General features: G+C 47.5%; 2 protein-coding genes across 6 annotated transcripts in view; one reads left to right on the top strand and one right to left on the bottom strand.

Annotated features, from left to right (window-relative positions):
- The first annotated feature begins 6855 nt into the window (after positions 1-6855).
- LOC142575283 (uncharacterized) lies at positions 6856-9209 on the top strand. Its single transcript, XM_075684517.1, has one exon. The coding sequence runs from the start codon at positions 7076-7078 to the stop codon at positions 7919-7921; it is 846 nt and encodes a 281-aa protein (XP_075540632.1). The 5' UTR covers positions 6856-7075; the 3' UTR covers positions 7922-9209.
- Tango5 (Transport and Golgi organization 5) overlaps positions 9161-22991 on the bottom strand; it is a 39487-nt gene continuing 25656 nt past the window's right edge. For all 5 annotated transcript variants that reach the window (XM_075684512.1, XM_075684514.1, XM_075684515.1 and 2 more), the window contains exons 7-12: positions 20111-20162; positions 19933-20012; positions 19770-19850; positions 18931-19109; positions 13738-13840; positions 9161-11035 (exon numbers count right to left, since the gene is read on the bottom strand). In XM_075684512.1, coding sequence (XP_075540627.1) covers positions 10874-11035; positions 13738-13840; positions 18931-19109; positions 19770-19850; positions 19933-20012; positions 20111-20162 — 657 coding nt within the window. In that variant the 3' untranslated portion in view covers positions 9161-10873. The remainder of the gene's footprint in view (positions 11036-13737; positions 13841-18930; positions 19110-19769; positions 19851-19932; positions 20013-20110; positions 20163-22991) is intronic.

A 22991-nucleotide genomic window follows, 5' to 3' on the forward strand; every position in this document is an offset into this window, starting at 1 on the left:
ATACCGGCATTCCCATTCATACCACAGCGCAGCAGCGCCAGATTTCCCTCTAGGTAATGTAGTGAGAAACTCTATGCCTAGAGGTTCCCACTTTTCCGGCGCAGCTTTTCCTCTAGAGTTGTTCTACCTAAATCCCCGCCACAGAGTGGCGGATTTTAAAAGGTGTAGGAAAGGACAGAAAACCTTTCGCGTCGAGCGAAATTTCATGCCTACAGCTTCGTTTGGAAGTCTAATATTTGAGTAGATGTTCACGACAGCATTGCCTAGCGACCGAGCAAGTTTATTTGCCGTGTTCAAAACATGTTGCAGGGCTCCTTAAGCTGCCCCGCCAAGTGGCGTCGGAACGCGCGCGCGCGCGCGCGTGTGTGTGTGTGTGTGTGAGTGAGTGAGTGCCCTCATTCTCCACGCTCCTCTCCCACTCACCCCTTAGCTTACGGCTTCAAGCGGAACTTACGTAGCTGCAGCTTCCTGTTCCGAGTGGAAGTGACACTTTGTTTTTTAGCGTTGTTCCTTTTCGCGCCGCTGGAGAGGCTTTAATTGCACGAGCTGCGATTGAAACTGTGAATGCGATTCCATCCAAGAACCACCGCCTACTGTAACCTGCGATCTGCTCGTGTTCGCTGCTTCGCGTCAACCTGCGACGGGTTGTGGCCAGTGGCGTAGCTAGGTCGTCTGGCACCCGGGGCCCATAGGTCTTCTGTCACCCCCCTCCCCGGGTGTAGCCGGCGGAAAGAGGGGTGTCTTCAGACGTATATGACACCCCCCCTCCCCTCACTAGCCCCTTGCACCCGGGGCCCACGGCCCCCCGGCCCCCCCTGTTGCTACGCCACTGGTTGTGGCACGAGCGACAACGTACAGTGGAATGTAGTGCCTGGGCGCTTGGAGACCACTGCCGTTTTTCGTGCATTTGGACAACAGCGACCGCGAACTACTACTTCAGCGGAATACAACAGCTTGTCCCCTTTGCATTTTTCTTATGGTGACTGCCACAGCTCTGCTAAGCACGCGCGGGCGTCTCACCATCGTCTAACAGCAGTCAAATGGGAAATTCCCGCAGCGCAACTCCAGGAAGCGGAAACGCCGGAGGAGGAGGAGGAGGAGGAATAAACTTTATTTGCGCACAGCAGATTTGAGACCTAGGCCTCTACCTAAATGACGGCCTCGAGCCCTTGGGCCCTGGCGGCATCTTCGGCCTGCTGGATTGCCGTGAGTTGGTCTTCCGGTGCACAGCTGAGCAACGCGGTCTCCCACTGCTCTCTGGTCTGTATGGGTGTACGAGGACAAGCCCAAACCACATGTTGTAGGTCCGCCCTTTCTTCACCGAATCTACATCTATCCGTGTAAAGGTCCGGGTAGTAGCGGTGGTAGGCCACCGGGTTCGGATATGTATCTGTTTGTAAGAGGCGCCATGCCGTCGCTTGCCGTCTATTTAACGAGGAGTGTGCCGGGGGGAAATGGGCCCTTCCCAATTTATAGTGTTTGGTGATCTCGTTAAAGCTGGTCATCCGGTCTCTCTCCGTTCCCAGTATTTGTTGCGTGTCACCTGCTCGGCCTGTCAGTTCTCGAGCCAGGTTGTGCGCTATTTCGTTCCCGGGAAGGGAGGAGTGTGCGGGTGCCCATAAAATGTGAATGTCGCGATCTTCACGAAAGTTGTTTAGAATTCTCAGTGCTTCCGGCGAGATTCTTCCTTTTGCATAGTTCTTGACGGCTGTCTTGCAGTCGCTTACTACGATGTTAGCTTCCGTGGAGGCTATTGCCAGTGCTAAGGCAGCTTCCTCCGCCACCTCTGCCTTCCATGTTTTTACCGTCCCACTAACTCTGCAGTCACCCTCTAGATTCGTAGCAACTATCGACATACTCTGTCCATTTGCGTACTCCGCCGCGTCCACATAGACCACGTCCTTGGCACTACGGAATCTTTTGTGGAGAGCTCTCGCTCGTGCGTTTCTTCGATCTTGGTGAAACTCCGGGTGCATGTTTCTGGGGATTGGGGGTATTTCCCCCAATCCCCAGAAACCGGAAATTTTCAAACCGGAAATGCCGGAACCGGATTTGGTGTGAGGGGAAAACGCGGCGCACAACAAAGCTTGTCGCTACTTAAGAAAGTGGCCCGTAGATGCAGGGGTTTTAGTTCTACCAACTCTATGCGGCGTGGTATTACGGCGTGGTACTCCCGCGCTGGCCTGCGCCCTCCGCTCTCAGTTGGTCTCGTCGCCTGTTTTGGAGTGTTCCTCTCGACATTCCGTCATTCGAGGGCGAGATGCTGTGGACCATCAAAGTTATGTTGAGCACCGCAGCGACGCACGGCTAGTTTATTACATTGCAGGTTATGTGGCGAGAAGGCGTGTTTTGCCTACACATTGTGAAGAATGCGAAGCACCATAAAGGCAATATCCCCTGAGAGCTTCCACCAGAGGCATCCAAAGAGTGGGACCTTGAGGGCCTTTTATATCCCTCAGAATCGTTCTATAAGCTGGACAATGCCCTTGAAAACAAACTCACTCGTTTATTAAGGGTAACACCCGCCGTGGTTGCTCAGTGGCTATATGGTGTTGGGCTGCTGAGCACGAGGTCGTGGGATCGAATCCCGACCACGGTGGCCGCATTTTGATGGGGGCGAAATGCGAAAACACCCGTGTACTTAGATGTAGGTGCACGTTAAGGAACCCCAGGTGGTCAAAATTTCCGGAGCCCTCCACTACGCGTGCCTCATAATCAGAAATATAAGTGGTTTTGGCACGTAGAACCCCATAATTTTTAATTCAGTGTAACACGCTAGCATGCCAAAGCTGTGGCCGAGATTTTGCAGTCAATTGGTTAAATGTCAAAGATTGGTTGCCTAGACCATTCTGCTACCCTGACAGCCTCAGTTATACGTTTTTATTGACTCACAAGGATTCACTTTTTGCTTAAAGGTGTCAATCAGCAGAGCAGTGCGAAGAAACGGAAAACACTGAAACCTTGTGTGTTGTAAATTTTTTTCCTCACTTGTAAATAAACGATCTCATGACCAGATCTGTTGCTTCACTGTCTGAAATCATAGTAAATTGCTTATATGAGCGTCAAAATGACATGCTACAGGTCTGCAAGCGCAGACAAAAGGTGGTTTGTAAATACGTCCAGACGTTATCAGGTAATATGTCTGCAGTTTACAGGTCTTACGGCACGCATAGGGTGATTGACTGCTGACCTCGAGGACGACGGTCGCATTTTCAGGGAGGCTATACGTGTGCCGTGTGATGTCTGTGCGCGTTAAAGAACCCGAAGTGGTCGAAATTATTTCGAAGCCCCCCACTAACCCCTAACACCCAAAGCCAGCTCACGAAATGCGCACAGACAAAACGCGTTTGAATCTGGATACAGTGCGAACTGCGCCCGTAAAATTTCACAGGAGTAAATAAAGATTCATTCTTTGACGCTCGCAGAAAGCGCGCGATACCCGAAACGGGCTCACTTTCACTTCTGTGGTAGAGATGCAGCCGACGCGAGGCTGGCGAGGCGCTCATTTCGGCTGCGTGCTTACCCGGATGGATGGATGGATCGATGATTGTGGCTCAACCCTTTGAATCGGGCGGCGGCGGCGCGCGCCACCTAGCCTTTAATGGTTCTATATGCATGCATACCTATGTATTTACTCCTTTACTTTTGCGTTGATATTGTCCACCAATCAGATAGCCTCCGTTTAGTTATTTCTACCTGTTCAAAGTCTATTCTAATAATAATATTTGGGGTTTTACGTGCCAAAACCACTTTCTGATTATGAGGCACGCCGTAGTGGAGGACTCCGGAAATTTTGACCACCTGGGGTTCTTTAACGTGCACCTAAATCTAAGCACACGGGTGTTTTCGCATTTCGCCCCCATCGAAATCCGGCCGCCGTGGCCGGGATTCGATCAAAGTCTATTCTACTTTCACTGTCTTTAAAACCCAAGGCTTTGAATAGTTCCCCGTTAGATTCAACTGCAAGGTGAAGTTGTTTACAAGCAAGTATCAGGTGTTCCGCCGTTTCCTCCTCCTCTCTACACGCCTCGCACACCAAATCTATCTCCTGGTATCTGGCTCGGTACGTTTTAGTCCTCAGTACACCTGTCCTGGCTTCGAACAACAATGAGCTTCCCTTAGAGTTATCGTAAATATTTCCTTTGGCTATTTCTTGCTTAAACGTGCTGTATGTCTCCAATGCCGATTTGGTTTGCATCTCTGTACTCCACATACCCCTCTCTGCCTCCTTAACCTTTTTCTTGACAGATGATTCCTTACTTGTTCCCCCGCTACTGCCCAAGTATTTGCTTGTCAATTTTCTAGTTCGCTTCCTCCACCTCGTGTCAACATTCCTCGTGTATAAGTAACTGAAAACCTTCCTAGCCCACCGAATTTCCCCCATTTTTCTCAATCGCTCCTCAAATGCTATCTTGCTACTAGCCTCTCTGCCCTCGAAAGAAGACCATCCCAGATCCCCCTGCACTCCAAGATTTGGTGTCTTGCCATGTGCTCCCAGAGCGAGCCTACCCACACCACGTTGCCTAATTTCCAACTGTTGCCGGGTCTCTGTTCTAATACATAGAACTGCATTGGCAAAAGTCAGGCCTGGTACCATTACCCCCTTCCATATCCCTCGTACTACCTCGTACCTATTGTAGTTCCACAGTGCCCTACTCTTCATAATCGCTGCACTTCTGTTACCTTTAGTCGTTAGATATTTTTCGTACTCTGTCAGATACTCAATGCCATTATTTATCCACACCCCAAGGTACTTGTATTTATCGACTATCTCCAGCGTGGCCTCCTGTATCTTATGCTCGCCGCAACTGTTATCATTAAAAATCATGACTGCTGATTTTTCTTTGCTAAACTTCAAGCCTAACCTGTCTCCTTCTGTACCACATATGTCCATTAATTCCTGCAGATCTTCTGCATTGTCAGCCATTTGACAATGCATTTGTTGACCCCGCCTTGGTCAACAGCGCCGCCTCGCGGCATCGGTGCGCTGTGAGGTCACGTTTGCGCCGCCGGTATTCACACCTCCCCGCCTCCCCTTCTAGCCACCCTAGCTGGGGTGTATGGGAGTGTCCACTCTTAACTTTTTTTTTCTTTCTCTTTGTTAGGCACTACGGTGGAGGTTAAGCTCAGTGGGCGTCAGCAGCCTCAGCGTTACCGCGCAGGATCCCCAAGGCACTGAAGGGGTAGCGGGGGGGATCAAAGCTGGAAGCAGGGCGGCCCGTGGGTTGGGCCCACGGAGGCCGAAGCGTGCCAGCTAGGGGTGTATAAGATCGGCTGTCCGCTGTCGATATTTCATGCCAATTTTTTGTGCGAACACACCCATGGCACGCGCAGGCCTCGGCGAGCCACGAACCAGTCCGGGTTCTAGCTTTGGTTCTAGTTGCCGCTTTGGTGCCCTGGAGGCGCCGCCAATAATGCGAATGACAAGTTACAATTAGTAAAAAGCACGATTTAATAAATATAATTACGCCCAGCCACCAACTTGTGACGCTTAATTCAGCGCTACCGCTGCAATACTAGTCAGAACTTTGCCTCTGAAGGTACGTCGGACAGACCTCCTCGCGCCTGTAGCGCTGGTGCCGAGTCAGTCACTCCGGATTAAACCTTTCTTGCTTCTTACGGCGCTCTACCTTCAGAAGAAGCATCACTGATATTTCCAGGGGAGCAGTAGAGGCCCAGCGGTCGCCAAATCGGGCGTCAGTGCCCGCTCAATGGCCCGCTGCTTCACCTATTTTACCGCGCCGGCAGCCAGCGTCCGAGCATATATATATCCGAGCGTAAACGAACTCGACCCCACCAACGCCACGACTCCTCAATGCTGGCACACCTAGGGACAAACGCCTACAACACGTGCTAAGAAACCTCCGAAGTGCATAAGCAGAGAAATGGGCAGAGTCACGACAGGACACCTGAAAGCATGGAGGAAGGAAACTGAGGAGAGGCCCTACCTAGAGCCCTACCCCCTCCGCGCGCTAGGCCACAATGGCGGCTTTGTTATTGTTCTGTGCCCTCACACGTGTTGCTCCGTAGGTTTCATACCGTGGCAAACACTCTAAGAACAGTTTACACCCTTTGGCTTGCCCCTTCTGCCACACAAAAATAATCGTCATCTGCCTTGATGCGTTTCCTTTCTTTATCGCTGCGAGCCCAGAACTTTCCAGTAACGAATGGCACGCGCGTTATCAGCATAGAACAGTTTACACCCTTTGGAGTGCCCCTTCTGATAACGGGCGTGCCGTTCGTCACTGGAAAGTTCCGGGCTTGCAGCGATAAAGAAAGGAAACGCATCAAGGCAGATGACGATTATTCTTGTGTGGCAGAAGGGGCAAGCCAAAGGGTGTAAACTGTTCTTAGAGTGAAGGCGCCGTGCGGGCAAGTTTGCGTTGGTCTCCGCGTTTTGTTGCGCTGCGTTATCTGGACCGTGCTCTACCGGATGTTGCTGGGGCCAGGTGGTACAGGAGGAACTAAAGTTCGTGAAATGAACGCGCATGCAACGCTGTACGCCATGTACCGCGCCACGGCAATGGCAACGTACGAAGGAATAACCGCGGGCAGTTTTGCCCTCTTTGGCGGAACCATGCTCAGAACGTGCTAACGATTGTTTAGTATTGTTGCGGAGCGCGCGGGTCCGAGCAGCACGGCTGCGCGCAGCGCGGCGTGGTTTCGCGAGAAATGTGAACAAGAGAGGAGAGCTGGCCCGATAGGCGGAGCAACGCCATGAGCAACGCCAACTTCCGGCTTCACTTTCGCTTCACAGAGAGTGACGTCATGGCCTCTCCTGAGTTTCCTTCCTCCGTGCCTGAAAGTCAACCCCCCCCCCCCCCAGATTTTCTCTCTCGCACCCGCTCTCACTCGCGCCTGCGCACAAACGGTTGGCGATCCCTCATATGAACGTCTCGTGTTGTGTTATTGTTTTGAGACGCGTGCGTGCTTGAACGGATGCCCATCTGTTGGTTGATACGGCGATACGCGGAGTTCTCGACGAGAAGCGACGTCCGGCTTCATTTACTCCTGTTGGCACGCACTAAAGGCCTTATCACTATTACAGATAGGAGTTCGGACGACTGCGAAGAAAATGGCTCCGCAAGTGATACGCGCCGCGACCTACCTTAGCCCAGGAATCCCTGTAGAGTTCTTTGAGGCCGTGTTAGAGTACCTCGAGCAAAGGCTCGACCTCCACACCACGCTGATTTACGAGTCCCGTTGGTTTGGACCTCCGGCTGACCGGCGCGACCCTTTTGCTCACGGAGATGTCGACATCGCCTTCATGAGCCCCCTGGCTTTCGTCCGCATGCATGATTCCGGCAACGAGCACATCGAACTGCTACCGGTTTCGTCCGTGCACGAGCATCGCAAAGGCAGCGGCGATACGGGCCACTTCGCAGACGTAATTATCAACGCCGACTTGAAGGAGGCCAGCGTCGACTCTTTCGAGAAGCTACGCGGCTGTCGGTGGGCCTACACCGGCCCAGAGTCGTTCAGCGGCAACCAGATAACGCTTCAGGTGCTCAAGCGACGGGGCGAGACCGCCACGTTTTTCGGCAACAAACTGCGTGCGAAGTCACATCTGGACTCCATCTACATGGTTCTCAACAAACAAGTGGATGCCGCCGCCGTAGACGCGAACTGCTTGGCGTTGTTTTTCGACCGGAATCCGTCCTATAAGGACCAGGTGTTCGTGATCGAGTCGTGGGGGTCGCTTCCCCCGTACCCCATAGTTGTTAGAAAGGCGCTGCCCCAGGAGACAAAGCTGGCTGTTAAGGATGCACTGCTCGAGATGTCAGAGTTCTCTGAAGGCGCTAAGCAGCTCGCCCAGTACAGGGTGAGGCGTTTTGCGCCTATCAGCATGGATCAGTTCCTGACGTTCAAGGAGGATGTGAGGGAAGCGTCGAAGCTCACCTTCGACTCGGTCTACTACTAAAGTACTCGCCTGTAACAGCGTCGCCTCGCGGGAAACCCAGTGCCCAAAGACACGGCTCTCTAGAATTGCCGTTCGGTTAGCGTACCTAGTGAAGAAATAGTAGATAGGAAAAGATAAAGTTTTCCGTGAACTTGTTCTAAGCGGCAGGCATTTCCGAGCCGAATCGTCTATCTACTGCCCCATTTAGGCTCTTAATATCGCCGCAGTAAAGGCATGTAAAGAGTGCATTGCTTGCTTTGATGTAGGGGCGGATCTTTGCAGTTGGAAGTCCACAGACACTGCAATTATATTTTCGTGCTCAATACGTCATGTTTTAGGTGTTGCTTGGCAAGTCGTATTGTTGGGCATAAGCAAGTGTAGGCTTAGTAAAACCATACTGCGATTTGTTGTGCCCGACATTTCCACGTTGCTCCACTCTATAACCTGCTAGGCAGTGTAGTTTTAAGGAACTTCTTGCAGTGTAACCTTTTCCATGTCGGCTTTTCCCATAGAGTTCCTCGCTATAACACCTAGAGGGAAATCTGGCGCCACCGTCTATGGGAGTTTAAGGAGCGGCGTGCCGTCATGGGAATGACGGTATATGACTGCGATGCTTGTGTTGGCCGATGTTGTAAGAGGCTTCGTCCAGAACGTGGATATGGCTACACAAATAAGGCGTTCATAATGTAAAATCTTCATAAAATGTTTCCATTTACGCAAATTACATCTTTACTCACCTACAATGCATGACGAAGGGAAGAAAAGCAAGAACAGACAACAAACTGTTTCAAACAAAGCGCGAATCTTGTCTGCCCTCCAACTTTAGCGGCCCTCTGATACTTTTTACGTGTCATATAATTGTACATGCAGTAACAAGTTCTCCTAGTTAAACAAAACATGTTTTTGTGTAATAATAAAGCTTCAATAGCTTTTTACGTGCTGTTTTAGTAGACGAGTCATTGTGACAAACGGAACGGTGCTTGCCTGGCTTTTCGAGAACAATGGCAATCTGAAGTCACAATATACCGGCATTCCCATGTATACCACAGCGCAGCAGCGCCAGATTTCCCTAATGTAGTGAGAAACTCTATGGCTTTTCCTATGAATGACATTGAAATCAATTATGCAAAGTTATATATTAGTGTTTTTAATAGGGTGCTTATTGCTTCAGCTTAAAGCTTCACATGTGCATAGTGTGTGTCTCTTGCTACAAACAAAAACTGTACTCTGCTATGTTGTGCCAGTGAGAGAAGATTCCGGTGGCAATCTGTATAGTTTTCTTTATTAAATATATATAACTTTTTACAAATTGGGTGTGTCGAGGTCAGTCTGAGAAATACACCATGACCTAAGGAAATTCTTCCAACTTGCGCTAGTGCCATGCACAACATTCCTGGTTGATAAGTTGCACTCACCCACAAATGGATATTTGCAAAACGTTTGTTGAAGCTGTCCCCACACATACAATGTGAAATAAAACATTCACTCCTAACAGAAAAAACAAGAGGGTCCAAGTGATTAGGGAATGTCAGACAGCTTGAAGTGGGAAAAGAATCGTTCAGATAAGCTGTGCAGTTACATGCGATGGCAGCCTAGAAGAGTCCTTTGGCCCGAGTTGGACACATGCACAACGTGTTGATAGCCCTTGCTTGCAATTACGATTAGCGGGCACTAATGTAGCACCCTGTGAGTGTTCACAGCCTCAAAGCTCAGCTAGTTACATGCCTTTGCAACATCAAAAGGCTCGTCATCATTCACATCTCAAACAAATGCAATTTTTACAGGCGTTGCTTTACCTCTCACTTTGACAACATATACAGTGACCACGTTAAACAAAGATGCCCCTAAGATTGCACTGGCTAGGGTCCCTAGATAATCAGCAGCCATTCAGACAAACAAATACCATCGTCTGTATCGTTCTATTGACACCACAGCCTGCAAGCACAAGCAAAATAGTACAGCCTGATCCATGTTCGAAAGCATTGTTTTGGCTGCAAACACGGTGCTTACTTTATGCAACATTGCTTATTTGCGAGGATAAAATGGCGCCTTGCTTTTCTGCACAACCATTAGACACTTGAAATGCAAAGACCAGCTTTTATTTGTTACTCCTGTAGTCACCACTACAATCTTGATCTGACTACGACTTGCAGGTGATCCAAATTAACCTAAAAGGGTTTTGGCGCCTCAAAGCAATAATACAGCTGCAGAAGTCCATCAAATAAGTTCTTTTTCCAAAACATTTTAGTCCTGATGTGGTCGAATCATAACAAGACAGCAGGGAAGACCTTGTACAGATTGTGCCAACTTCAGACTGGGCAGAAGTGAATACTTTTTTTTTTTTAACTTAAAGTATACACGCCATATCCTGACAATACTGTCAATATGCACAGAGCAACAAGATGCCCATCGTCCTAGAATCTTTTGCACTTTTAGCAGAGCCAGGCACATGTCAGTTGGAAATTAGGACAAGGCATAACTAAGAGGGAAAGCCCCATTTGAGGCACAGAATTCTGTGTGCTTCACATGAAGCTTCTTGCAGATGCCACTCAATGTTATTACACACTCCTATGTACAAGCTGCGTAAGCAACAAACATTTACGCTAGCAACAACAAAAAATCGTAAAGCACAACAAAATAAAAAGGAGCTGCTGCCATAAAGAAATAAAAAGTTTGTTGAAGTGGCTATGTGGAGAGGTGCACAGAAAAGGAAATTGTACAATATCTCTTTCCACCATATTTGTATATTGAAAAATAAAGAACACTCAGACAGCTGAAAAGAAGGCGCAAATGTGCACAAGCAATGACAAAACGAGGGAAGGTGGGGAGGTGGAAGGCGAGCGCGGTCTTTGTGTCTAGCAGTCCTTTTACATTTCCGTATCATCTGGCACACTGTTGTTCGCAGTCCACACACAGCATCAATCTCTACAACTGCGCACCTCACTGCCCAGAAGAGTGGCACACAGCCCAAGCTCAACTGACTGCCACCTTGACGCGGGGTGCCGACATCACTTTTTGGCCCTTGGAGAGCCGCCGGTGGTAGCTCTGGGCCATCGAGTTGATGATGGAGAGGACAAAGTAGACAATCATGCACAAGACCAGCTTCTCGAAGAGCCAAGCCAGCAGTGAACTCTCCTACAAGGATAAAGTGCAGGCAAATGCATCAGTATGAAATAAGTCAAGCAAGAAGCAAATATATTATAGACCCTTTTAATGTTTACACACACACACACACGTCCCTAGAAGAACTTGTAGCTAGGCTAGTTGGTAATTCATCTGAGTAAGTTGCTTAGAGTGCAAAAGAACACACTCACATGTACACACATGTATTGTGGGGTGTTTATGTGACTGCATACATGTGAGTGTGTTCTTTTGTACGCTGAAGCAACTTGCGAAAACAAGTGCCTGAGGACTTCCGGTAGTGCCCTCTCGAACAGCCCGCTCTAGCTGGCACCATTTTACTATGCGGTTAGAACATCGATAAGATTACTCTGAAATGCACAAGAGGGCTACATACATGAGCTCGGTGCAAGGGGCTCATTCTTTTAATATTTGAAGGCATCAAGATCATCAATAATTTGAAAGTGGAACAATAATTGGTTCTTGTTACAAATTTGGCTGCCAAGAACGCATGAAAAATTTTTTTTCTGCGGTCACGAAAACACTTCTGCCACAGTGTAGATAAAAGGTCTATAGCAAGGTTGCACGTGACTCACTGAACACGTCGCACAATCATGCCCTAAACGCTTTTGACACTCTGCACAGTATTCTTGGGCAATCTCTAAGATAGTTTCATTTTCATGAGACTCGCAAGGCGCAGTGCCAGAAATACTGTTGGCCGTATATGCGAACACGTCTGGTGCCGAGTCAAGCCAAGTCTCAAGTAAGTGGACCTTCCTCCAAAAGCGATTGCCCAAATGCCCTAGGTTGAATACTATGCATACACATTACCCATTATTCAAAGCCTATAAATATAACATTAGTAACATCCAATGCCATTTGTTGGGCGTGTTGGTAAGGTGACCTTGAAAGCATATTTAGCGCCAGCCAACAAGGACAGACGACAGTGTTGTCTCCCTTCCACCCTTGTTCGCTGACTCTAAATATGCTTTCAAAAACATCCAATGACTCAAAATAGAGAAAGGGGCATGTAGAATGAACAAACTACAAGTACGGCCAGCAGACTCGAAGCGAAGAAAGGAAAACCAAGTGGACAAGGACAGTGCTGGGCTAACAGCTAAAACAACTAATAGAAGAAAAAGTGTTCTCTCAGCACCTTGCAGGCGCTGTGCAGACTCACTTTGAACACGTCCTTTGTATGGTCAGCTCACATGGGTGTTTAGGGAAATGTTGCGACAAGCGATAGAGCTTGATTTCTCAACTGCAGCATGAATACAATTCATAGCCTTGGTGTCCTTACAAACATGAAATGTTTTGTTCACACCTATGAAGCATTACCATTTACTTTAGATGCTCTATATTGTTGACTGGTCAATGACAATTGTCAAAGCACTGCACACATCCTACTGACGAACACATATGGTGTTCGTCAGTATGTGTCGACCGATAGTGGCATCAGAGAAATTTTCATCATATTTAGCCCAAAGTTCATCTTCATTAGTCCAAAGAGATAGCTCAAAATCTGTTTTCCAACACCTAATCGACAAAGGGGACGTGATCCCTACCCGACACTGTCCCTACCGTGTCTCCCTTGCCGAACGTCATGTGATCCAAGGTGAAGGTGACAAAATGCTCACAACAGGCGTTATCGAACCTTCTTCCAGTCCAAGGGTGTGCCCCATGGTGCTAGTCAAAAAGAAAGACTGCACCTGGTGCTTTTGTATCGACTACCGACACTTGAACATCGCGCGAAAGGAGCTATTCTATCGCATCGGGTCTCGACCTCCTTGGCCCATTCCCTACGTCTACTTCAGGGATCAGTGACTCTGCGACTGACGTCACTGATTTCCTGTTTCATGACATCATCCTTCATCATGGTGCCCTTAGGCAATTGCTCACTGACCAAGGCTGCTACTTCCTGTCCCAATTCATCAATGGTGAAGGTGACAAAATGCCTGTTGTTCTTTGGACTCCACCTCGTCATGTAGATCTTTCTGAAAAAATTTTGGTAACTTATACCGGACCTTACAAGGTCATATGGCAACTGAGTGACATTAACTACAAGATCGCACCACTGGACAGTTCTTCACCATTTACCCTGTTATCTCGCGACGTGCACATATCTGGTTGAAACCATACCTTTCTGCCATCTCCTTGTGTAATTACTCTGCACTGAGACAGCACTGCGCCTGCCGGGAAGGTCAGATGTTATGAGCCACCTCCTTGGACTAACGAAGAAGGCTATTACCACCAGGATTTTGCATGTGTTCAGCCATCTTGGCCATCTCTGCAAGTGGTCTGTTTATAAATCGCGCTTCGCTTTAATCTATTTGATACCCCGTTGCACTATACTGTGCCACGAGACCACCAGACTATGATTCTTGGCTCTGTGGGACCAACTATGAAGCATTATTGATGCAAATCACCTAATCTGGCCTATATTTATATATTCAATAGTTTATTCTGTTGGGCAAATTTTCGGAAAAAAGAAAGTCTACATACATAATATATATATTGTGCCAAATTCAAAATTTCAGAGCTAAAACAGCCTTGCTAACTAGCTTGCTTCCCATGCCACGTGAACTGAAACAATTGCATTCAGGACAATGCACGCTCACTGAGTGACTAGCTGAATGAAATGACCACAGTGGCTATCCTGGGAGCACAAAGGAAGAATATTTTTGTGACACAGAGAGAAAAAGGCAATGGTGCTTAACCTGAGCCACGTGGGAGCCCACTTTGCGGTGCAGTTTGGCCTTTTGCTTGGCCAGAAATTCTTTAAAGGGGGCCTGCAGGTAGCGACCCACATAGGGGATGTATCTGCAATGATAAAGACAAAATTTTTACTCTAACATAATAGTGCAAGAAAGGCATGCCAACTAGAAATACATACAAAGATATATATTGCATTTGCTACATTCTAATGCACCCTTATATGTAATGTGCACCCTGATTTTCATACATTAAAGAATGCACAATGTAATACCCTTGATTGTTCCCTCACTGGATTTTCTTGGTAAGAGAGAAATAGGAATTGGTTCTCACTTGAAAAAAGAAAATTAACTGTGTCCGGGACAAAGTGGACCGGACATCGCTTGTTGTCACTGTTTGAGACTGGAAGGTGGGACATGACATTGGAGGCTGAGGGCACGGTGTAAGAACAGGTGCTCCGACGGAAACGCGCAGTGCATTTCACTAATGTTGGGCCGCCGCTATGCAGCGAGCGCGACTAGGGGGCCATAGGGAGCTGCAGGGGGCTGGCGCACCAGTGTCCAGACATTCCCTGGCGACCGCGCTGGGAGCATGCTTTGCAGCCTGTGTTTTTTATAGTGCCTTTTTTTAGAGCGACAAACCTTAAGTCACTGTCTTTGTGTTACAAAATCTTAAAATGTGATTTATAATTGCTGAGGTGCTTTTTTCCCCTTTCTAAACAAAAGCGTATGGCATCTCTCTCAATGCGGCAGTCACCGTTCTGTCTTTTGCTGAATCCACTAGTAACCTAATTTACTTTCGTCACTTCTGCTTCAACAAGCCATCGCTACTATTTGTCACAATACCTGGTGTTTCCGTTCTCATTTCACACGAAGTAGGGTTTCGAGAAGTGCGGCATAGGATTATTCTGAGTAAATAGAAGTGCCTTCACGTACTAAAGTAAGTTAATTGTCATATATTTCGCTGTTTATACTCAAATAAAGCGTGTTTCACATACAGATTGTATGCAGAAGGTCCAAATTCTAGAAGCCACGAATTGAGAGACAGCTAATTCCTTAAAAACCATGCTGCTGTGCAATCCATGGTATCAACGTGCATACTCTTGAATGAATTATTCTAAATGCCGAAAAAATTAATTCAGGGTTTTGGTTACGAATACCACACTGATGAAGAAGTACACCATAGAGGGTGACTCCGGCATTATTTATGCCCACCTAGGCTTCTTTAATGTGCATCTTAGCTTAGCCATATTTCTCAAATTGGCTCTTTCGGACGTGCTGACGGTTACAAATTTATTGTCCACTGCTTCATTATGGGGTGTTTAAACAGCACACACACAAAAAAAAATTTAGACAAGAAAGACCAACCGGAAAGTGCCTGTCCCACCCTCTTTCTTGTCTCATTTTTTTCGTGCTGTTTCAGCATAATGAAGCCTTACCAACAAGCTCAAGTTCAGACCCTTCTAAATTTTATTGTGTGCCGCTGTCCACGAACTTGTGATCTACGCCGGGTCAAAGTGCTTCCCACACCAATACACTCCTGGTTGCAGCACTTGGTGTCCATGTTACAAAGCATCCCACGAACCATGCAATAGACTCTTTTCACTGAACATGGAAACTGTCTTTGCACATGTAAGACCTGCTGTTGCAGTTTCGTGCGAATCACTTCCTGCCTACGATCAGTCTTCACCAGGCAATGTTGCAGCTCAAAACGCGGACCTCCCTTCCCTCTCTTGCGATTCAGACATCTGAATTTTTAAGTGCTTACCAAGAACGACGATAGATTCCTCAATTGTGAAGCGAACATTGGTAAACTAATAGCCTGTCATTTGCCCACAGCGCTTGTCAGTGACCACTTCGAAGGATCAACAAATGCAGTCTGCTAGAGCACGCAGCGCAACTGAACTGTTGGAGTCATTATCATCTGTTACAGAGTCTTAGGGATATTAATGATTATAGTGAAGGGCAGGAACACTTAAAAAAAAGAAATTGTTTTAATTTCTTTCAACGCACTTATAGCACAGTTACAATTGCTTACACATTCAAATTTCCTGCTTTTTCAGCCTCCTAACATGTGCTGTCGTGCAGCGGCGCAGACGTGAAACACCACCAATAGTGACACGCGTTTCACACCAGCGACCCCCGCGTCATTGGAGCACCTGTTCTTCTTACACCATGGTAGAGGGGATCTGAAAACCACCCAGTGCAGTTTTGGTTTCATACCCAATGTAATGTGCGCGTCATACTTTAGTGAATTGTTCCTGAAAGAAGTCTGTTAGAATAGAGTACCATTACAGTATATTTTACAGGAGAACATCAGTGCCAAGACGCTATACACAGTGAAGGACAAAGATGTTGGTGGACCTTGTGCCTTCGCTCGCTTGGTTTTCAACCGAGACTGACCCACTTAGGTGGGTCTTGGTTAAGTGCCATGCAGACACTTCCAAAATGAACACCCTTACTACAATATGCAGAACATCTGGCAATGTCAACAGCCTAAATGTGGCAGCATAAATGTGTCCACCAACAGACCTCACGAAGAAGCTGCAGCTAATGTTGCCGTCCACATGGCAATCACACCATCGCAGGCACACACCTGTGCTTGCTCAAGGACAGCTCGGTAGCCAAGCAGTGCATGTTTAGGAGAGGTGCCCAACCTCATCTTGCTTCCCTGCCTTGTCAGTCCTCACGGCTCTTGGCTGGCTAGTTGGCTGGCTCAGAAGCTACGGCGCTATGTCTACAATATTTTCTCTTTCTCATTTCAGAAAATTTTATGAGTGGCGGAATGCATTCACACATGCATAATCTGTTAAGATTATATCAACCACATAGTGTACGACTGGTTCATCAAACCTCGATATAACGAACACAGATATAACAAAGTAAATCTAAAATGTTTCTTGCCGATATTGATATGCAGCAAATATATGCTTATAAGAAATATAGAATATAATGAAGTCGTGTTGGATACAAGTTTGTTATGACAAGGTTTGACTGCATAGAGGAAAGCCCACTGCACTCATTATGAACAAATGCAAAGTCATATTCTAGACGTCCAGAGGTTGGAAGCACCACAAGCACTGCTGCAGCGAAGCTAATAATCATGCCACATGGGCACAGAGAATGACATTTGTTCGTCAGTGCTGAAAGTTCACTAATGACATTTTTTCTGGCAGGGCTGCTACACATCCAAAGTTAATGACATTTGATGGGGTGATATCGATAGCAGCATCTTCTGAAGTGAGCAATTTTAAGGTAATAAATAAAAATAAATGTGCATTTACATGTTCACTTTGCGCCATCACGAATAGCAAATCATAAAAGCAAGCATACTATAGTGCCATTAGCTTTGGTCAACCCAAGTGAAACCCAAAGCACAAAATCAAAATGGAGCTTGGCCTCCTCGAAGTCGTTCCAATGCTGACCTGAGTAGGTTCACCAAGTACAACTTCTTGCAGGAGCGTTGTAGTTGAAAGTTATGAACAATTTTTTATGGTAGAAATTGTTTAACATACTTCAATCACATTGCACTGCATAAGCTATGGAGTCGAGGGTATGCATTTCTCAGTCGGAATAATTCTGGTGACCAGATTAGATAACAAATGACAAGGCAAATGGCATTAGGCTTGTCCATGTGGTATCACACAAATGGCATTAAAATTTAAGGCATTAGCAAGTTAATGTCATTTTCGGTGCCTGTGTGGCGCGAGTATAAGGTAGGCAGCAACAATTGACTGAAGTGAAAAGACAATAGTAACTTGTATATTTGTCCCTGTCGTCCACTTCTTTATGTCCTTCCTTGCCTGTGGTAGAACATATATCATTAGATCACATCATATACAGTAGAACCTTGTTCATACATTTTGAAACAAAGCAACGTGAGAAATAATGTATTTACCAGGAAAATGTATAACCTGATAAATGCGTTATAAGAATTTCCAGCAAGAAAAGAGTAAGGAAGGAAGCAAGTGGACAGAAAGATGCCAACGTGTGCCGAGCTGGTGCGGCCTCAATGACCCAAGACGCACATTGTCGGTTTTAGTCTCAACCAACAAGCTTACGTTAACGCTCCTTGAATTCGGCCTGGGTCGGTATCCTGTTCGAGCAGGACATATTGGCGGAATGTTTTGACATGCCCACTCGGCGAGAATCGTTGCAACACCAGATGCCAATGTGCGTCAATCTGATGGGGCTCGAGCAGCCAGAGACGTCATTTTCCTATTGCATACTGTTTTACATTTTCCCATAGCATACTGTTTTAAGATGGCAACGGGAAACAAATGAAACTGAGCTGGTGCGCAGTGCTGGAAAACAATGCCGCCAGAGGGAAATTGATGCTCACTTCACACTGCCTGCAGCATGGAACAGCAGTGTATTTGGATTATTGCCTATTCAAAGTGTGCAGTACGCTTTTAACAACACTACAGCACATGTGCTGCACCGCACGGAAGTAATACGTTTGTGCAGTGCCACGGCTGATGGATAAAAAAAAAGGTGTGGCCTGCCACATCAGGGGGCTGCAGTGGGATCGAACGTGACAACCGTAGCGGCATTCTCAACTGCTTGGCTGGGCCAAACGGCGCTAGTTGCGAGGGATAGGATGCATCAGGCGACAGCGTTCCACGTTGCCGACGCATTTTCTATGCCGATCCCGGTCAGACAGTCCCGGCTGGTGGCGCCACAGCGGAGGACAGCGTTTGCGATGTACACGACAGGCCGCACCTTTCTTTTATGCAGCAACCATGGCAGTACTTACGTGGAAGCTGTCGTGGGCCCATGGGCACACACTGCTCTCTATCATACGTGCTTTGCGCCTTTTATTGTTCACGTGGAATCTAGTGGCAGGAAAATGTATGATACGTTCAAAGTTTGCCGATGTGCTAAACGTTGGTCTTGAAAGTTCGTGCTTTCAGGGAACATATTGGGTCACTTTTTGTGTTTTGGTTCATGAACACTGGCGCTGGGAAGACATTCGACATGGGATCGTATCAACAAAGTTCTACTGCAATTTCAAGAAGACGTCGGCTATACGTTACACTCACAGCTCGTTATTCTCTTGTTAGTATAACCCTCATGATCTAACAAGTCTTCATGAAGGTATTGAAGAAGAACAAAGTGTCCTATAGCAAAGGTTCCTCATTGACAGACAGATGCACAATGCATAGCACATACACCACAGGAGGTAAGTTAAAAGTCAACCTGAGCATTTTGAGCAAGAGTTCAACATGGTTCTCATTGAAGGCAATGATGACAAAGAGCTTCTGGATGTGCATTTTGATGATGGCCTTGCCAATGAGGGTGGCCCCAAAGAAGGTCCAGAAGGGAACCAGGAAGTGTCCACAAGTGATGCCAGCCAGATCAAACAGTGGATTGGGTATCTGCAGTACAACAAGGTTACAAGGAAAAAAAGCGTATCTCAGGGCCACTCCTGGGCATCTAGGGGCCGCTTCCATGACACACAAGTGGCTGTTACAAGCACAAATGACAAGCTCAATTAGTCATGGACTATGTAAATGCACGCAGCAACTTGCCAGTGAATGAAAATCATGTCTGCACCGCTGCATTCACTCCAGAAGCAGCAGGTGAGTTTATACCAAGGTTACAGCAAAACATTTAGCTGAACTTTACTGAGGATTCTTTCACTTGTTCATTCTAGTCAAGAGCACCAACGAAATTAAACAGCGCGTGCCACCTCTCACTGTAGTGCAGATAGGCATGCATGGGACCACATATATATATCAATTCTTGCAAAGAATCTCTGTAGCATGCACAAGCTGATTAATTTTGTGGAGTGTTCTCACGTCTGACAAAATCCGACGCAGATATCCTCAAAGCAAGCATGCAGTTGCTACCCAGCTGCAAGGAGAGTGGCGTGGCACACACGCTCACGTACACACACACACACACACACACACACACACACACACACACACACACACACACACACACACACACACACACACACACACACACACACACACACACACACACACACACACACAATTGCACGAGAGTATAATACAAAGCAATGGACATACCGAGGCACAGGCAAGGATACCAAGGAAGCCAACTCTTTCCACTAATTTTTCCACAGCCAGCTTTGCCTTGTCCAGGATAGACTGAAATTGCATGCTCAAAGTTAGGGCTAATCACCGGTGGAGTTGAGGCAATGAAAAAAAGAATGCAACAGTGAATGCTTACCAAGTCTTTAGTCTTCTCTTTCTCTATGAGTTCCTCTAACTCCTCAAGATCTTCAAGGTCCTCGTTGCCAGATAACCTCGCTTAAAAATAAAGCCATTGTTTGGCGTCAGTCTTAGCTATTGATGTAGGCATGATACAGCAGGATACTGCAGTCCTTACACAATCTACAGAAACTCACCGGCTCTTGCCATAAAATATGGTGGCAGTTCTCCCAAAGCAGTGCCTGCACCCTGCAAGTAGTAGTTCACATTTTCACATTGAAACACTTTATTTCTCTCTAAAGCACTTTTCAAGAGAATAAGTATCAGAAGGCAGTTAGAAAATGTGTTTAACGAAAGTTTGAATGAATATTTAAACACTGTGGGGATGCGCAACTCACACGTGCCCTTATGTGTTGTTTTTCCTGCATGTCTAGCGTCCCCTGTAATCTGGCTTCTTCGAATACTTAGTGCCAGCAGCGGTAGGTCTGGCTGCAGCGCATTACGAGAGATGGCACAAATGTGGCACTGCTAGCGTCATCTAACGGTGGGGTCGGTCTGGCGTTACAGGCTCTGTAACGCCAGACTCTGGGTTGGCAAGCGGCGCAGACGTTCCGTGCGTGCACTGAGCCATGCTTCTGCGAGACCGTCTCGCGAGGCATACAATGGAATGAACGAACACGATCGTTCGAACGTGCTAGGCATGTCTAACATGGGGTGAACAGATTGGCTCGCTATCCGTTCGCAGTGAGTTGGACTTCCACGATTAGTCGCACGCCCATCGACATGTTTTGTACATAGCAACTCGGCTAGCATGCATTTGTCCATGAAAGGTGCAATAAATGCCCTTGTGAATGTTTGCACTACCGTGTTGTCGTTCCTTTTTCCCAACAGCACAGATGAGATCCTCACATCTGGCTGCCCAACATGGACCTCTTGGAGCATTCAACGATGGCTTTGGCCGTTTTGCATCGTTCGAAACAACCAAAGTGTAGGTGTAGTGTGGATTTTGATCGCTAGCGTCAGTGGCGTGCTTTCTTGAGCGAGGTGACGGTTGCTGTAGTGTGTTTGAACTTTTCGACGTGCTATAAGCTTTTTTGCAAGCGTTTTTTATTTTTTTTACTGACATTCGTCGATAAAGAGCCATGTGGTCTACATGCTGGGAGAGCAAGGCTTAGCGTCCACAGTGCATTGGCAAGCCTGAAGCGAGCGAGTACGGAAGCCTCGTGGGTGGTCTGAATTTCTTCATGTAAGTAGTTCTTTCTATGTCTTTAACTCGGATGAAGTCGCAGCTCTGAGAGCTGGGTGGCTGCGGGCCACGGGTGCTGCCATGGGCTGACTGGTATTGAGGCCTGGCACAGGGCACTCCGACACTGTGCGTGAATGGAGTCACCGAAGGTTTGCTGTCACCTGCACATCGTTTGCGCTGCTGCCCTGGACTACGGTCGAGCCACCCCAGGCAATGGAGATGCTGAGGCCAGTTCGGCGCAGTGACTTCAGCGGCAGCCTGTATCCAGCTCCCAACCCTCGGCGGCAGAGAAAAGAGCCCGCAGACACCAACAGCTACTGCGGCGCTCGCCAGCAGGGCGCGTCGGTGCGAGCAATGCTTGCTCATGCCGACTACTGCATCACCGTTTCCGGAGTCCTGACCTGGAATCGTGCCGTGAAGTCTGCAGAGCATGCTGCTGTGACCAGCAGCGTACCCCAAGGTCAATGTCGGCTCGCATGTTATGGACAGCACGTGGAGATTTCGTCGGCGCAGCCACTGCTACATGTACTACCTCTTGTTCGGAAAGCAGGCATTAATGCTAGACATGTTTCACCGGAATATTTAGTGATTTAAGGTAGGGGGATGTGGGGATACGCAACTCTCATGCATTCCCTTTTATGTTGTTTTCCCAGCATGTCTCGCGTCTCCTATAATCTGGCTTCTCTGCATAGCTTTGTGCCGGCGGCGGTCGGTCTGTCTGCAGCATATTACAGAAGATGGTGCGAGTGTGGCGCTGCTAGCGCCACATAACGGCAGGATTGGTCAGGTGTGACAGGGAGTAGGCTCTTCCTTTTTGGCTACAGGTCGGCAAGCAACATGGATGCATTGCGCGTGCGCTGATCCATGCTTCTGCAAGACCGTCTCACGAGGCCTACACAAGAATGGATGAACACGATCATTCGAACACGCCACCATTAGCGTGACCGTATGCGTGAACGACTAGGTGTTAGTGTCCAGCATGGGGCGAACATATTCGTTCGCTATCTGGTCGTGATGAGTCGGACTTCCGCAATTTGTTGCACGCCCATCGGCATGTTTTGCGGATAGAAACTCAACTAGCAAGCATTAGTCTATGAAAGGTGCAATAAAGGCTTGTAATTGTTTGCACTACTCTGTTGTTCCTTTGTCCCAAGAGCACGGGTGAAAACCCCACAACACACTAAAGACTTATGAACCAGCTTACTTGGATGAGATTGGGACCAGGGAGGTTTGATATTTTCTGAGAGGGGCATGTGAACAAGGTTGAATATTCTGGTTTGTTTGGTTGGTTGGTTTCGTGAATGTGTTGTGTTATTTTCCAACTCATGCTTCCCTTCTGTTTCTTCAGGTTCTGCATGTTTTATCTGTGCTTACAGCACTTCTGTGTCCCTGCAAGGCCTGTTTGTACAATTTCCCGGCACCAACATTCACAATAGAGAATGCAAAGAACAACCCAATACAGTTATGCTTCTTTTTTACAGGTTAATATGTTCCCGCATAACACAATCTTTCAGCACCAACGTTCGGTACATAGTAAAACTGCATTCATATGATACGTTTTCTGGCCACTAGATCCCATTTGAACAAGAAAAGGTGCAAGGCATGCATGATTGGGAGTAGTAGGCGCTCACCACGGCAGCTTCCTCACATTACACGTCTGTCCATGTCATGTCAGAACGCTTGTGCTCACTCAGTATTCTCTTACGGTGCCAGCAAATCTTCTCAGAGGTCATCGCAAGTCGCGTTCACAGCCATTGCCACAACCCTGCTGTGATAAGCATCTTCACCTATGCGTTTCACAGTGTGTGGTGTAGTGCCATTGGAAACATACC

Source organism: Dermacentor variabilis, chromosome 3 (genome assembly GCF_050947875.1).
Source record: "Dermacentor variabilis isolate Ectoservices chromosome 3, ASM5094787v1, whole genome shotgun sequence".
Classification (NCBI taxonomy): Eukaryota; Metazoa; Arthropoda; class Arachnida; order Ixodida; family Ixodidae; genus Dermacentor; species Dermacentor variabilis.